A 15,703-nucleotide genomic window follows, 5' to 3' on the forward strand; every position below is an offset into this window, starting at 1 on the left:
TTCCTGGGAAGACGAGGGGAGTGTTAAACTCACGAGCGCTGTGCGAGGCGAGAGGATCCCTCTGCTCGCGGCGGGGCAGCGAGGAGGGATGCAGGCACGGCGCTCACCGGAGCGCCTCTGTGCCGGCCGCACGCCCGGGCACGGGGAGGCCAATGCAACTGGGGGCAAAGGGAGATTCGGATGGGAACGCTGGAGCTGGGAAAGATGCAGCTGCAGAAACCTGGCAGCAAGTTTAATACACCCTGCAATCGGGGGTGACTTCTGCTTGGAGGTACAGCACAGGAGGCTGATTTGTAGCAGCATATTAAACCAATTTTCTATTTGTTTCTCGCTGGTTTTGCACCTCCCTTCGCTGGGCGAGGAGGCATGGCGCTTGTTAGGCGGGAGAAGAGGTGACCGCCGCGGATGCCACCAGCAACAGATGTCTGCTAGAGAGATGCTCCTACCGCTCTTGCAAGCTTTCCCCTACCTTTCGCTTTGTAAGACCCGCGTCTCCCCGCAGCATTATAACAGCACCTTTCTACCTTTCAGCTGCAGGGCCACGGCGATTGTCAAGCTCCTGTGCTGAGAGAAGTGGCTGAAATGCCACCCAAAAGGTGACAGAAGTGCAGCTCTGGTGACAAACTGTCAACTGCTTCAGCACGCAAGGATGCGTTTCTCGGTGTGGATCCCCTCCCTGTCAATCCCGCAAGCGACTAGAATAAGGTTCGGTAACTTCTGACAAAAAGCATGTGCAAAGCACACGAGCAGGACTTCAGTTAACTCCCTGACCCCGTAACGAAGCTCCTCCACAGATGGACGCAATGATCTGCTAACTGAGGCCTCACACACGGACGCCAAGGACCCTTTTATTTAAGCACCAACAACCTGAGGGCAACCTGGCTGCAGGATGCAAGTGGGGACCATGTTATCATGCCGGGGCTGAGCACGGATCTGGAGCACAACCATGATGAACAGTTTGAATTGCTCTGAAACAGACCTCAAACCCTACTACGCGATTACATACACTTTCATCCTGATCCCTGGACTAATAGGAAACACATTAGCTTTGTGGGTCTTTTACGGGTACATGAAAGAGACTAAAAGGGCTGTAATATTTATGATCAATTTAGCCATTGCTGACTTGTCGCAGGTGTTGTCCTTGCCCCTGAGGATCTTCTACTACTTGACCGGGACGTGGGAATTTGGAGGAGCTCTCTGCTTGTTTTGCTTCTACCTGAAGTACGTCAATATGTACGCCAGTATCTACTTCTTGGTCTGCATCAGCGTAAGACGATACTTGTTTCTTATATACCCATTCAAATTCAACGACTGCAAACGCATCTGTGATGTGTATATCAGCATCGTCGGGTGGGTTGTCGTCTGTGTCGGCTGTTTGCCTTTCCCGCTCCTCAGGCTTCACCAGCAAAACACCACCAGCACCAGCACCACCACCACGTGTTTTGTGGATCTCCCCGTACAGCAAATTGAGCTTCCCGCCTCCATTGCAATGATGACTATAGCTGAATTGGCGGGGTTCATAACACCCCTACTCATTATCCTATACTGCTCATGGAAGACTGTCTTATCACTAAAAGAAAAAAATTCTGCTTCACATGACCTCGGAGAGAAAAAAAAGGCTTTAAAGATGATTCTCACTTGTGCTCTGGTATTTCTGATTTGCTTTGCACCTTATCACATCAGCTTTCCATTAGATTTCTTTGTCAAAACCAAAACGATTAAGAACGGGTGCATCCAGAAGGTGATCTCGGTGTTTCACGTGGTAGCTTTGTGCCTTGCCAGCTTGAACTCCTGCGTGGACCCAGTCATCTACTACTTCACTACAGATGAGTTCAGGAGACGCCTTTCCAGGCAGGATTTGCAAGACAGCATTCAGCTCCACAACCTCAGTTACGTGAGGAAGCACTCCAGAGAGCCGCTCAGGGAGGACACCATGGACTACTAGCACCGGCCTTCCCCACACGGTTGCCAGGACTTCAAATGTTCACTATCTTTTGGGGTTTGGCCCAATTTTCTTTTTCCCCAGACACTGAGAGCAATAACTCAGACAAGCTTCTGCTGATTTCAGTGGAGAAATGCAAACAAAAAACCCCCAAACCCCAAACCTCACCGCAAATATGTTGATTTAATACTTTGGTTGCAAATTTTCTCTAAATATAAATAAACAACCCCGTGTAATATTTCTAAGCTGGGCAGTAGGAGGAGGACGCGGACCCATGGCAAGGGGCAATGCTGTGCCCCGTTGTCACCGGTGGGGCCATTACACGGCCGAGACCTGGTCACGCACCCTGGCTCCAGCAAGAGGCGGCAAAGATTTGGGGGTCTTGCTACACAGGAAGAATGTCATCCTGAAAATTAGTAGGTGACACAGTTTATATATATTTCTGAAGCAAAAGACAATCCAGCAGCGACTAATTTTTGCGGAGTGCCAAGAGCCTGCCTCAAGCCATGTTGACCACGCAGCGAGGAGCGTAAGGTGGCCCCAAAGGACTTGCCATCTAAATAATTAACTGAGCTTCCGTTTTGGGGTGTAGCAAATGACATGCCCCCAAATCACAAAGTCACTGAAGCGTTCAGACACTATTTTTCTGCCACCAGTTCCCATTTGTGGATCACAAGCCATATGGTTTGAAGCCACGTCGCTGCCTTGGATAAGCTTTAACCGCAGGGCTGTGCTTTGGGGGTATTTATTCAGGCTAGATGTCCATCAAGCCTTTCGGGTCCTCTTTTCACCAAAGATGGGGCAAATTATTTCCCTTTCACTGATAACTGACCCTGCGCCATCACATCTACTCTTCGTTAACAGCAGCTTGATTAAAACGCAGTCAGAGGAACCAAACCTTCCTGAAGTTTACAGTAATGGGAACTCCCTATAAGCAGAGCCAAAGGTGCCCCACAACAGGCTACGCGAGATTTTTAAGAAAGGCTCAAACGTGGATGTGTTTTTAATAACAATTTCTTTAAAATGAAACAACAGAAGCTTTGGGCTTGACTGGCATTTCATTTGCACCTTCTTGTAACATTTATTTTTCTGTGAACGTTTGAAATGTTATGTTTTGAAATCTAAAAATACTGTGACGGTACTAGGTTTTATTTAATGCAAGTGTTTGTTTTATAGATTTAATTTATAAAAAATATATATATCTTGTAGAAAAATGATGTGAATCCCAGAGAGTGCTGGTACCACATAAGACTTTTTTTCTTCTTTTCAAAAACCGTGTTATATAATAAAACAAAACTCCACCGAGCCTGAGCCAGTGTGTCTGTATCTGAGTGTGTTGGCTGAGTAAGCACTGCTAATTCACGGAAACCACAAAGCACACTGTAATTTGTTCACAGCAATGAAGAAATATTTAATTTTTTTACTTCCTGTTTTATGTGATTTTAAAAAAATCCTTTTTTAAAAAAAATTTTAAATGCAGTTCTGGGCCCACTCTCCCCTCCGTAACCGCCTGCATCACCAACACGCACTTCCACGCACCGAAGCGTGGCAGCCCTTGGCTTGCCAATGCCTCTCGAGCAGCTGCAGAACATTTTAGATGCCCTTTTCAAAATTATTTTAACCTCCTCCTTGCGCTGGGAACAAAAGCAAAATGCTGGCTCGCAAAGGGACAAAACACGCTGCTGCGAACTGCAGCGGCTCAGCTGCCCCCCACGAGAGGTCTGCCGAGACAACGTGAATCCCTGCAGCTGAAGGCCAGCACCGGCCCAAGCCCATCACCGTCCCTTCTGTCCCCCGTCCCCAGGCACGTGGGAGGGGAGCAAGATGGCCCCGTACAACTCCCCCAAGCTACTTTTAGCTTCTGAGGGGAAAGGATGTTACACAAAATGGTGTCAGAAGTTCAGAAATTGTTCAATGAGAAAAACCTCAATAAGCTTCAGTTTTCCCAGCTAGAAAATTCTGTGGGTGCCACGCGAGCCGTCTCCTCGGCTGCTATAGCAACGTGGTTTATTCATATTAGTATTAACGGTCTCTTTTTACAGGAAGTCGGGTGTAATAGTCACGGTAGCTCACATGAGCCGATTTCATGAGTGACCTGCCTGCCCTCCCCCTGCCACAGCCCCCCTGCCCCAGGCGGGGCTTGCCACGACCACGCTCTCCATCGCAGAGGTCTCACAAGCTGATGTCACCACGGACACCTGGAGAATCAAGATATTGCTTAGATTAACTGAAGGTGTACTTTCGTGCCCTGTTGATGGCGCGGGATCCATACCAGCCCATGCTCGAGCCCCGGAGTGATCACACACCAGCAGAGGTGCTCTGCTGCATTTTTGCCATCTGAGAAAGCCTCAAGTGGGGACGGCACGTGGCACACCGGAGGTTTGGAGAAGTCAAGTGATGCCCAGCCACTGCAGCAGCAGGGAGTGATTGCTGTTCAATCGCTTTTCTGCCCAGCTTCGAGCTCTGTGCTAGGCAAGATCCAGTTCTTCACGTGGACTTTGCTCAGCTCTGGCCGCAGCTCTCCCTTAGCCTGTTCAAAGCCAGCAGAAGCTGATATTCCCATGGAAATCTTTTCTCCGGAAAGCCTTTTGAGTAATAAATCTGGTCTGCAGCACTGGACTGGGAATCTGAATGAGAACATAACTGAGAGCAAAAATAAAAAAAACAAACCCCAAAATACCCCCTTTATTCTGCAGGAAGTATTTCCTCTGGTTGCTCAAGAAGCACCTCTCCCCTGAGAGGGTTGTTATTGCCAAGAAGCAAAGCGCTGAAGTGTCTGCCCAGGACCTCGCCAGGTGGACTTTGTGCTGAAGTGACGTGTGGCTTTTTGACACAGAGTTAGATTTAATTTGTGCTAGGCCAAAAGAAAAGGTATATTCTCTCTTTTTTTGCAGCAGCAGTTATGTTTCAGGAGAGTTATTCTGTATCTGGCAGGGCAAGAAGCCTCTTTCAAGGACTCTCCCTGAAACTGGAAGCCAGGGGCATGCTGAGGGCAGGCTGCATCGTCCCGATCCCAAAAAAAGCCATCTGTGGCAACAGCACAGACCCAGGGAAGGTCTCGGGGGATGCTTGGGGATCTTAAGCTGTTCAGATACAGCATCAAGACACGGGTTATTATTTTGGGGAAGTATTATTTATACCCAACAGAACGAGGCGAATGAGGATGACACAGTTCTGGGTGGAAGCGGAGCTATCGGCTGCACGCCGCAGCCCTGTTTCCACTGACTCCCACACAGCCGCGCGCCTCCAAACCCACGCGCCGCGGAAAGTGCCAACGATTTCATCACACCTCAGGCACCGCTTCTCACAGCTTCCTTTGTGTCATTGTCATCAAGAGAAGAGACATGATGGGGTTTTTTTTGTCTTTTTGCACATTGAGACTTAAAACCGTACTTGCAAGTGAAGGCTGCTGCGGAAGTGGGAGAGCTGCGCCCGCCCCTCTTCACGTTCTCCTCTTTACACCTTCGCGAGACGGTTGGGTTGAGACAGGTCAGAGACCACCGAAGCAGCTCACTTACTACAGATGGTCCGCTTGGGGAGAGCGTTGAAACGCCGGGCTGTGGGCAGCAATCCTGCCCAGGCACAGCCGTCCTCAGCCACTGGCTGGGGGGTCTCCCGCAGCTGCACTGAAAGCATCACTCTCCAGAGCCACGAAAAGCTCTTTTCCAACCTGCTTGACCAACATCTGAACCCCCTCATCCCAGCAGCAATGAATTCCCTATTTTAGTTATGTGTACATGGCTTGGAAACGTACTGCTGTCACTTTGAGGCAGCCACCTGACAACACCTTTCGGTGTCCTTTCCTCTTGCACCACGAGAGACCAGTTCCCTTTTCAGCTCCTCTGCGCGCCTCGTGCCTCAGCGGAGATGAGGTCTCCCCCTCGCTCAGGACCCCCGGCCACCTCCTGGGTGGGAGAAGGGCCACGTGCTGACGGCCACAGCACAGGTCCTTCATGGCCACAGCCCGTCACATTTCCAACATCCTCTTCACCTCCTCTGCTATCGCCAGCCGTCGCCCACGAGCTATCCACGTAACTCAAAATATCGCCTTTCTTCATGAAACGAGCCAATTTACATCTCCTCTTGCCTAAGCGGCATTTCTTCCCCCTTACACGTCTTTCAACAGCACTAGACTTCATTTGCTATTTTCTTATCTGGTTACTCAACAACCTGAGGACTCCCCGTTTCTCCATAGCTGCTGTTACATTTTCCTGCTCCGGTTAAGGCTGCATCAGCAGCAAACTTTGACACTTTTTACTTCACTGTTTACTTCCTTTTTCATTTTGTTGTTACAGGCTAAAAATTAGTATCATCCCCAGTGTCACAAAAACAGCTCGCTGGCTGTGAAGGCACACAGACGTCAAACGCGGTGCTGCTGGACACCGCTCCTCACACCTCAGTAACTGAAGAAAAAGCCACAGCGAGTGACCCAGATACAAGTCAGTGCCATCCAGTATGAAAAAAAAAACAAAAACAACAAAAACAGATAAAATCTTGTCAGAGGTGGTTTGATGAATACCCTGACAAAAAGAGAGCACATAAACTGGAGCTGCCTGGACAGTGCCTGGCTCACGCTGCCAGTTAAGTCAGGGCAGAAGAGCTCCAGCATTTATCACAGAATCACAGAATGCCAGGTTGGAAGGGACCTCAGGGATCATCTAGTCCAACCTTTCTAGGAAGAGCCCAGTCTAGACACGATGGCCCAGCACCTTGTCCAGACGGCTCTTAAAGGTGTCCAACGTGGCCAAGTCAACCCCTTCCCGGGGGAGATTATTCCAATGGTGACTGTCCTCACTGTGAAACACTTCCCTCTCGTGTCCAACCGGAATCTCCCCAAGAGCAACTTGTGTCCATCCCCCTTGTCCTCTCCATGGGACTCCGTGTAAAAAGGGAGTCTCCATCTTCTTTGTAGCTGCCCCCTAAGTACTGGTACACGGGGATGAGGTCCCCTCTGAGCCTCCTTTTCTCAAGGCTGAACAAACCCAGCCCTCCCAGCCTGTCCTCTATGGCAGCTTCCCAGTCCTCTGATCATCCTGGTGGCCCTTCTCTGGACCCCTTCCAGCCTGCCCACATCCTTTTTGTACAGCGGGGACCAGAACTGCACACAGCACTCCAGGTGTGGCCTGACCAGCGCTGAGTAGAGCGGGATGATGACTTCTTTATCTCTGCTGGCGATGCCCTTTTTGATGCAGCCCAGCATCCTGTTGGCCTTCTTGGCCGCAGCAGCCACTGTTCGCTCATGTTGAGCTTTCTGTCCACCAGGACCCCCAGGTCCCTTCCCACAGAGCTGCTCTTTCCAGCCAGGTGGATCCCAGTCTGTGCTGCAATCCTGGATTATGTTTCCCCAGGTGCATGACCTTACACTTCTCCTTACTGAACTTCATAAGGTTCTTGCTGGCCCACTCCTCCAGCCTATCCAGATCTCCCTGCAGAGCAGCTCTCCCTTCTGGAGTGCCTACTTCTCTGCTCAACTTGGTGTCATCAGCAAACTTCATCAGGCTACACTTGATGCCATTGTCCAGATCGCTTATAAAGATGTTGAATAACACTGGGCCCAATATCGATCCCTGGGGGACCCCACTAGTGACAGGTTGCCAGTTTGAGAAAGAGCTATTTACCACCACCCTTTGGGTGCGGCTTGTCAGCCAGTTCCCCACCCACTGCACAGACCACTTGTCTAGGCCATAACACATCAATTTCTCCAGGAGGAGGCTGTGGGGGACTGTACCAAAGGCCTTGGAGAAGTCCAGGTAGACAATGTCCACCGCCCGCCCCATGTCAACCGGGCAAGTCACTTTGTCACAGAAGGCCACCGGGTTAGTCAAGCACAATCTGCCCTTAGTGAAGCCATGTTGGCTTTTCCCAATCACGTGCTTCAATTGACTTGTGATGGCCCCCAGGAGGAGTCGTTCCATAACTCTCCCAGGGATTGATAAAATGAGCTGTGTGTAAATATGAGCTATATGATATACAATAGTGGCCCAAAGATCTGATTTTGAGAAAGATCCAGCTACTTAAAGCCATCAAGAATAAAATAATAGCAATAAAAACCCAGAACACATCTGCAGCAGCTGCTTTGGTACCACCACTCGCTGTTGTAATGAGTTTGTTGGGACCTGCAACTGCCATGGGATTAACCTGTTTCACTCGCCCTTCTCTCTAAGCAGTAACTTGCACTTCAGAGTTTAACTGTGTGGGTAGCGCTGCTGAAATAAAGAGACAGAGGAAGACCCCATGAATTTCTCACAATTAAAAGAAAGGCACAAAGGAGAGTATTTGGGAAACTCGGGCTGAAAACGTGACATTCCAGCTGAAAAAAACAGAGGCACAGGGATCTTTGTTCTGCTTATCACCAGTTATTTCCTCCAGTGTTTCTTTAATGATGTCTGCTCTAGTAAAGACTCATCCATAGTCTCTCAATACTGACAAATTACCCCCCAAAACATTTCATACTTCTTATATTGTTCCCTATTTCCTGAGACTGAACTCCATGCAAGGACTCCTGCTGACGCAAGCAGTCTCATTCATTTCCATTAACGAAACCCTCACCTTCCCAGAAGGAAGCAGGGATGGACATGATCATATTTCTGGATTAGGTCAGCCGACGTGAGGTGACTTTGGTTCAGCCTCCTGAAGGCTCAACCCTTGTCTGAGGGTCTGCTCCACCAGAGCCCGGGCAACCACAGGAGAGAAGCAACAGAAATGTCCTGCCTCATCATCCTTCCAGTAGCTACAAGGGGAGTGACCGCACGGCTTGGTGGCCCGGCGGGCTCCTAAGCCTTGCGCTGCATGTAGGAATAATTCCAGGTATGACGGAGACTGCTTTGGGCCATCAATATATCTTCATTTAGGATTGTCATCATCCTCCTCTTCAGAGAGCAACCTTCAGCCAACAGGAGGAGGTGCCTGATCCAGGCTCAGACGCATCCATCTGACACACTAAGGGCTAGATTTAACGTAGGACTGGGGTTTCTAAGAATTCAGCATTGCCTGAATCTCTCTGAGAAGAGCGTACACTGGTTCTAAAACCCGGGGAAGGGATAAGGCTGTCACTGCCCCTCCCTGTAAGTACTGCCCTTGCCTAAGGAGGAAGGAAAACTGTTAAAATTCCTCCTTAATTTAAGTGGGGATTTGAATGCCTGTTTCTCCTTGCTAGGAAAATGCCCTCGGCTAGTCTGTATGAGGACAGTCTCTGCTCCTCCATCAAAGCAGCAGGAGGAAAAAGAAAAGATCGCAGCCCACTAGGCTGGTCCTGGGTACAGGAACAGACACGAACACGACTTTTGGTGGTTAGTGCTGTCTCCTCAAAGGGGAAGACCTGGGTGCTTGTTCCTGCTTCCAGCTCTATTTCTGTATCTTACGTCAAGCCAACATGGGATATGCTCTGTAAACATCACCAGCTGCTGCTAGGGTTTAGGTGGGGTATTTTGGTGGCAGTTAGCACTCCATTTTAAGGGATCTCCATCCTGTCTGTGTGTGGGCAATGACTGAGCAATGGCTACTTCTAAGAAAGCCAGTCCCACAACATGCCCAGACATCCCCAGAGCCTGTTTCAGCATGCGCTAGACCTTAAAAAAAGTCCTCATCCCAGTCAGAGCCAGTGCTCAGTTCTGGGCGTACACAGAGGTGCCAACATGAAGTTAAAGGGAGAGGAAAAATGAAGCCTCTTGGAGGTTAGGTACTGCCAGTCAGCAAGTGGCTGAGCTACAATCATCTAGATTATAATTTCTGATGCCACTCTGCTTAAGTTTCCTTCCACCCCCGCTTTTTTCCCCTAAACCTATTCAGATAAAAAACACAAAAAAACCTAGAACAACCAACAACAGTAGGACAAACAGAAATGACACAACCGATTGTCATGTCATATTGTGAGAATTAACAAATCTCTGAACTCATCTGCCTACCCATCTTCCCAGTGGGCTCAACAGTGGTGTAAGAAGGGACTGTCTTGGTAGGGCTCCAGCTAAGTAAAGGTCATGGCTTTTATCAACACAACGCGCAGCCGCCAGCAGTCTGCTCCAAGCACCCAAGGCCAGCCTCGCCTCCCCGGAGTCCCAGAAGTAAAAACTCTAAAGTCTGTAATCCACCCAAACTTGGCTGCCTCGTTACTCTAATCTACTGTCAGCATGCTTATCAGTCCTGTGGTTCAGTGCCATTAACTTGCACAAACTCCACTATTATATGACATAGTTGATATTTAAAGAAATGGTAACTCCTTGTGGTCAGACAGAGGTCTGTGCAGCTAGAGAGAAAGTTCCCAGGAGACCTATGTAAAGTAGAAGCCAAAACTCATATGGCTTTGAGTTTCTAGTTTAACAAGGGGTTTCCTATTTAAGTGAATTAACGCTAACCATCAAAGCCCCACATCCCAGACTGTTCCTGTTGGTTAACAGTCTATAAAATCCACTGCAGCACTATCCCAAGCCCAAAGACGACAGCAGCACTGCTGCCCGTGCTGGCACGGTGCCGTTCCTGCGAGTTCCTTCACCCAAAGTTTCTCCCTCTGGGTTCGTTTGCCCCTGACTGACCCAGCCCAGGTGTCACCCATGGGACACCAAACCCCTGGTGGCATCTAGCTCAAAAGCTCTTTGGCTGCTTCCTGGATCTTCTACAGCAGCCACCGGCTTGGGACAGGGCCCTGTTCTCCCTAAAGGGCAGCAAAGGAGGTATTTACCCTCCAGCCCCTCATTACGTCGTTACACTTAAATAAAGCCACGGGCTATTCCAGACTCCAGACTATGCCGACCGCAGGACGGAGTTGTCCTTTGCAATATAGCTACGAATTCCAGGAAATCTCTTACAACCAAATCAAACAGTTCCCTATTACTGGTAAAGGGGATGTGGTGCCACCCCCCCAGGAAGCAGATCACCCCTCGCGCCTCAGCCCCCAGGTGCTCTCCCCACCGGGGCCACAGGCACCATGCTGCACATCTGCCCATCACACGGGAGGGATGCAACCACCGGTGCTGCCACGGATGGGGAAGCGGGATGGTTTGGTGTGGGGCAAATAATCCCACTACTCACCAGGATACAAGGCAGCCTTGAACAACTGCCTCGCTTCCCACGGGTGCGCAACCCCTTGCAGTCATGTAATGTGGGCAATGCTGCACAGCACTTATTTTTAAGGTCTTCTCCCATTACCCAAGATCTCTTTGTTTGGCAGTTGGTCAAAACCCACAAGTTCAGCATAAAGGAAAATTGTTCCTGGAAATCAAAATCCCTTTGGAGATGCACCTGCCCCCTGGCAACACTGCCAGCACCCACCATGCAAGCACGATACTAAAGCCAACTTGACACCAAACTGGCTGGATATTTGCAGTTGAAAAGAAATAAAAAAGCCAACTGTAAACTATAGAAATAAGTGGGCTGAATATGGAACTAAACACTGACGAAATCCCATATTCAAGCCCTGCTGATGATTTTGATACTGCTGGGCTTTGCTCTCAAACAGCTGTTGCACTAAAGCACATCCATGCACTTCTGAAGCTTGCTCTGAATCGTATTTGGCGAATAGAAGGCATTCCTATGCTGGCTCAAGGCCAGGCCTGAGACCAACGCTGGGCCAAAACACATATAAGCTCTCCACAGCTCAGTGCTGAGCCCTAAGGGATTGGTAGTCAGCGTTTGCAGGGGCCTCATGAAGGTGAGCTTGCCTCCTTTTGCACAGGAAAAAAGTAGGCAGCCCTTTGTAGATGCATCAGATGGGGACCACAACACTGTCTGCTCAAAGGCAAGAGGATGAATGCCAAAGCAATGCTACAAGGCTGAGATTTTATGGCTTTAAATAATACATCCATGCCCGAGACAGGTGTGCTCTTCACTGGGTATAAACCTGGCTGGCTGGCCGAGCCCCGAGAGTTGTGGGGAACGGAGCTAAATCCAGCGGGCGGCTGGTCACGAGCGGGGCTCCCCAGGGCTCGGTGTTGGGGCCAGTCTTGTTTAATGTCTCTATCAGTGATGTGGGTGAGGGGATCGAGTGTGCCCTCAGTGAGTTTGCAGATGACACAAAGCTGGGCTGGAGTGTTGATCTGCTCAGGGGCAGGAAGGCTCTGCAGGGGCACCTGGGCAGGCTGGATCGATGGGCTGAGGTCAGTTGGATGAGGTTTAACAAGGCCCAGTGCCGGGTCCTGCCCTTGGGTCACACCAACCCCAGGCAACGCTCCAGGTCTGGGGCAGAGGGGCTGGGAAGTGCCCGGCGGAGAAGGCCCTGGGGGTGCTGGCTGACAGCCGGCTGGGCATGAGCCAGCAGTGCCCGGGTGGCCAAGGAGGCCACCAGCCCCCGGGCTTGTGTCAGCACTGGTGTGGCCAGCAGGAGCCGGGCAGGGATGGGGCCCCTGTGCTCGGCCCTGGGGAGGCCCCACCTCGAATGCTGGGCTCAGGTTTGGGCCCCTCGGGACAAGAAGGGCCTTGAGGGGCTGGAGCGTGTCCAGAGTAGGGCAGCGGGGCTGGGGCAGGGTCTGGAGCACAAGTGTGCTGGGGGGCGGCTGAGGGGGCTGGGGGGGTTTAGCCTGGAGAAGGGGAGGCTGAGGGGAGCCCTTCTCGCTCTCTGCAGCTGCCTGAGAGGGGCTGGAGTGAGGGGGGGGCTGGTCTCTGCTCCCAAGTCACCAGTGACAGGACGAGAGGGAACGGCCTCAGGCTGCGCCAGGGGAGGTTTAGGTTGGGTGTGAGGGAAAATGTCTTTACTTCCAGAGCGGCCAGGCCCTGGCACAGGCTGCCCAGAGAGGTGGGGGAGTCACTGTCCCTGGGGGGTTCAAAAACATGTGACGCCTGGGGGTGCTGGGTTGGGGATTGGAGTTGATGATCTTAAAGGTCTTTTCCAACCTTAATGAGTCTATGATTCCTCAGTGTGATAGCCACAACCAGCACAACCTCAACTATGTGGAACAGTGTGTGAGGGCAACAGGGCAAAACAGGTCCCTCCAACCATGTGCCCTATGAGGGTGTGATGCTTTTCATAGGGGATAGGGGCCCAGCCTCCAAGCACAAGCCGCAACTCACCTGAACATCAGTGTTCAGTTGTAGATCCCAGCTCACCAGCAAGGACCCATCTTTTCTTTGTAGCAGTGGAGGTTTTTGGCTAGTGGTCTTTGTTTGGCTGTTTTGGGTTGTTTGGTTTTTTTTTTTTATGTAAATGAACACACAGAAGAGGAAGAAAATCAAAGGACTCTGAGAAAGCAAAGAGAAGGGTTTTGTAGAGGGGCACCATTAGCTCCATTAAAAAACAACAAATATTGTGAGTCTGCAAATAGGTACTGCAGGTATCTAGTCTATCTGCAAACAGGGTATTTACAGAAGAAATACAAAAGTTGTTGAGATCTGGAGCTCACCTCTTTCTGTTACACTCATGGCACTCAGCCAGAAACTGCTTTCCCCCCAGTTAGTATGAGTCATTTCCCTATTGAAAATCAAGGGTCTTAAATCTACACTAAAAATAGGGCCTCAAAAATACAACAGCAGTCAGCAATTCTGGGTGGAAGCTCTCCTCAACCTATACACACTTCTACTTCCCGGCCACCTCCACCCAAGCAAGCCTTTACCATAGAGGACACTTTCAGGCAGTCAGTAACAGGAGACTGTCTTTGGGGTGTCATTCCTGCTTCCCAACCACCCAGATACCCACCCCATTCAGTGGTGGTTTGTGAGCTCTCAAGAGCAGTTAACACTGAAGCTTTGACAGGAGCAGAAAGAAGTCAGACCTCAAGGAGCACAGCTTATACTGCAGCGCAGATGTACCAGATAAGTAGAAACGTCTTCTTTTCAAACTAGAACCTTAAGTGAAAAGCCAGCAGGCAGAGCTCAGCTCACAACCAGGGATGTGCTACGGTTCACTTTGTGTGAAAGGCTGATCCCACCCTCCTCCTTTTTTTAAAAAAACAAAACAATGAAACAAGCCAAAAACAAACAAAAAAACCCATGACTTGAGGCAGCAAAGCCGTATCTGCTTCCAACTTCACACTGGGCAATAAGACACCCTGGTTAAGGGTAGGGTAGCCTGGAATGGTGGCTTCTACATCCCTCTTATTTTTCTAAACATTAAGGATTAACTAGTGAAACAGGCTAAGAATGTGAGATGACAAGGAAGCTATGACCAAAGCGCAGAGAAACCAAAGTACTAAATTAGTTACTGTCAAGTGAGAGTAGTGCACGGTTACCACTGATATCACTACCAAAAACCCCTACGCACCCCGTCCCTACCAATGGATTTTTGATCATCAAGCAGAAACTGTAGGTTTATCTATCCATGGATCTATTCCTGATTAATCCCGCACGCAGGCGCTCTCGGTCCAGAATAAAAGCACCTGGTTCCACTCCAACAAGGGATTAGGTTTGTAGGAAGGAAGCTCCTTGTTCCAGGAAGTCAGGTGTCCACACATGGGCTTAACCCGGAACAGCTTCAAACATCAACAAGGCCTAAAATGGGACAGCTCAGGAGAGCCTGAACACTTCTTTAAGAGACACACAACATCTACACCCACAGTCAGAGCAACTTTTAGGAGAGTAAATTCACTTTCACATTTGTAAATGTAGAACTCCGAGGTGTCACAATACAAAAGAGAAAATGCACTTTAGTAAACAAAATAGTTGAACTATAAGAAATAGTTTCCTTTGGAGGTGGAGTGCTAGGTGGAGTCTTTAATTATTCTCAAGACAGGAAATACACCCATTTATATTGCCTAGGTAATATCGGATATATAGACATAATGAAGAAATAATTTTAATGAAATAATGTGACTGCAATTATACATATTATAATTATTCTGGTTGCAGTCTCGAAGCTTCAGCCAGTGCCAGCATTTGGGCTCTGTGCCATAGCTGGCAGCCAAGCCATCCCCCACACAGCTCAAAATTAGGACAGTCAAAGCAGCTTTAATCCTTCCAAGCCCGACCCCAAGCGCAGCCCTCCCAGAGCAGTAATTCAGCTGTATGGCTAGCTACTGTGCCACGGCGGAGGCTCCATGGACTGAACTGCATCTATCTGGCCCTACAAATGTTCTCTTCTAGAGTTATTTTTCAGTTCAGGGCATGGCAGGAGAAAGTGGGATGAAATGCAACAGACTGGGGAAGCGGTAGGGTAGAAGAGGCCGTCTTTAGTTAAACAATCATAATGTTTTCTTTCTTTTTAGCCTTCCTGAGTACTTCAGAGAAGACTGAGAAATAAAAGCATCAACCTATGAAACCGAAAGCTGGCAGCGGCTCGATCATTAACGAAGGGACTGTCCGATCCAGCCCACCCGACTGCAGGCAGAGCTGCCGCAGCTGGGGAAGAGTGAATCCCAGACAAAGGAGGACGGTTTAAATATAGCAACCCAGAATTTCTCAGGGGAATTCAGAGTGATTTCAGCACTCTGATATTTCTGCCACCATTCACCATAAACTCTACTACACATGTCTGAATTTTCGGTAGCTTTCCCTGTGATGCCAATAACTAATGAAGCCCACAGAAGTAAGCCCAGTCTTGCGGAAGCCCTAGCAGGCTCTTCAGCCTCCAGGCACCTGCATACACATGTGACTTTCGCTGTGGGTGAGGTGAGAGTTTTTCTCAGGCCATGGCTGGGCTGCAACAGCCCATAGCAGAGAGTTGAGCTTACTGTGAGAAGTATCTCACTTTTAGACAACCAGTTTATCAAGCCCAAGGTGCTAAAGCTCTGTTTTATACCAGGTTGAGGCCTCAGCACATCTTTCAAAGGTCTCCACACTGTCCCCATTCTTTCTTCCCTGGATCTTCATCTCGAGGTATTTATACATGTAAATAACAGGTTA

General features: G+C 49.5%; 1 protein-coding gene across 1 annotated transcript; it reads left to right on the forward strand.

The window, feature by feature from the left end:
* The first annotated feature begins 525 nt into the window (after window positions 1-525).
* On the forward strand, window positions 526-3,174 carry GPR174 (G protein-coupled receptor 174). Its single transcript, XM_009509466.2, has one exon. The coding sequence runs from the start codon at window positions 947-949 to the stop codon at window positions 1,943-1,945; it is 999 nt and encodes a 332-aa protein (XP_009507761.1). The 5' UTR covers window positions 526-946; the 3' UTR covers window positions 1,946-3,174.
* The last annotated feature ends 12,529 nt before the right edge of the window (window positions 3,175-15,703 follow it).

This window comes from Phalacrocorax carbo, chromosome 11, assembly GCF_963921805.1.
Source record: "Phalacrocorax carbo chromosome 11, bPhaCar2.1, whole genome shotgun sequence".
In the NCBI taxonomy this organism is placed as follows: Eukaryota; Metazoa; Chordata; class Aves; order Suliformes; family Phalacrocoracidae; genus Phalacrocorax; species Phalacrocorax carbo.

Excerpts from the sequence above, each read along its gene's own strand:
- GPR174 (XM_009509466.2), top strand. The coding sequence starts at position 947 with ATGATGAACAGTTTGAATTGCTCTGAAACAGACCTCAAACCCTACTAC.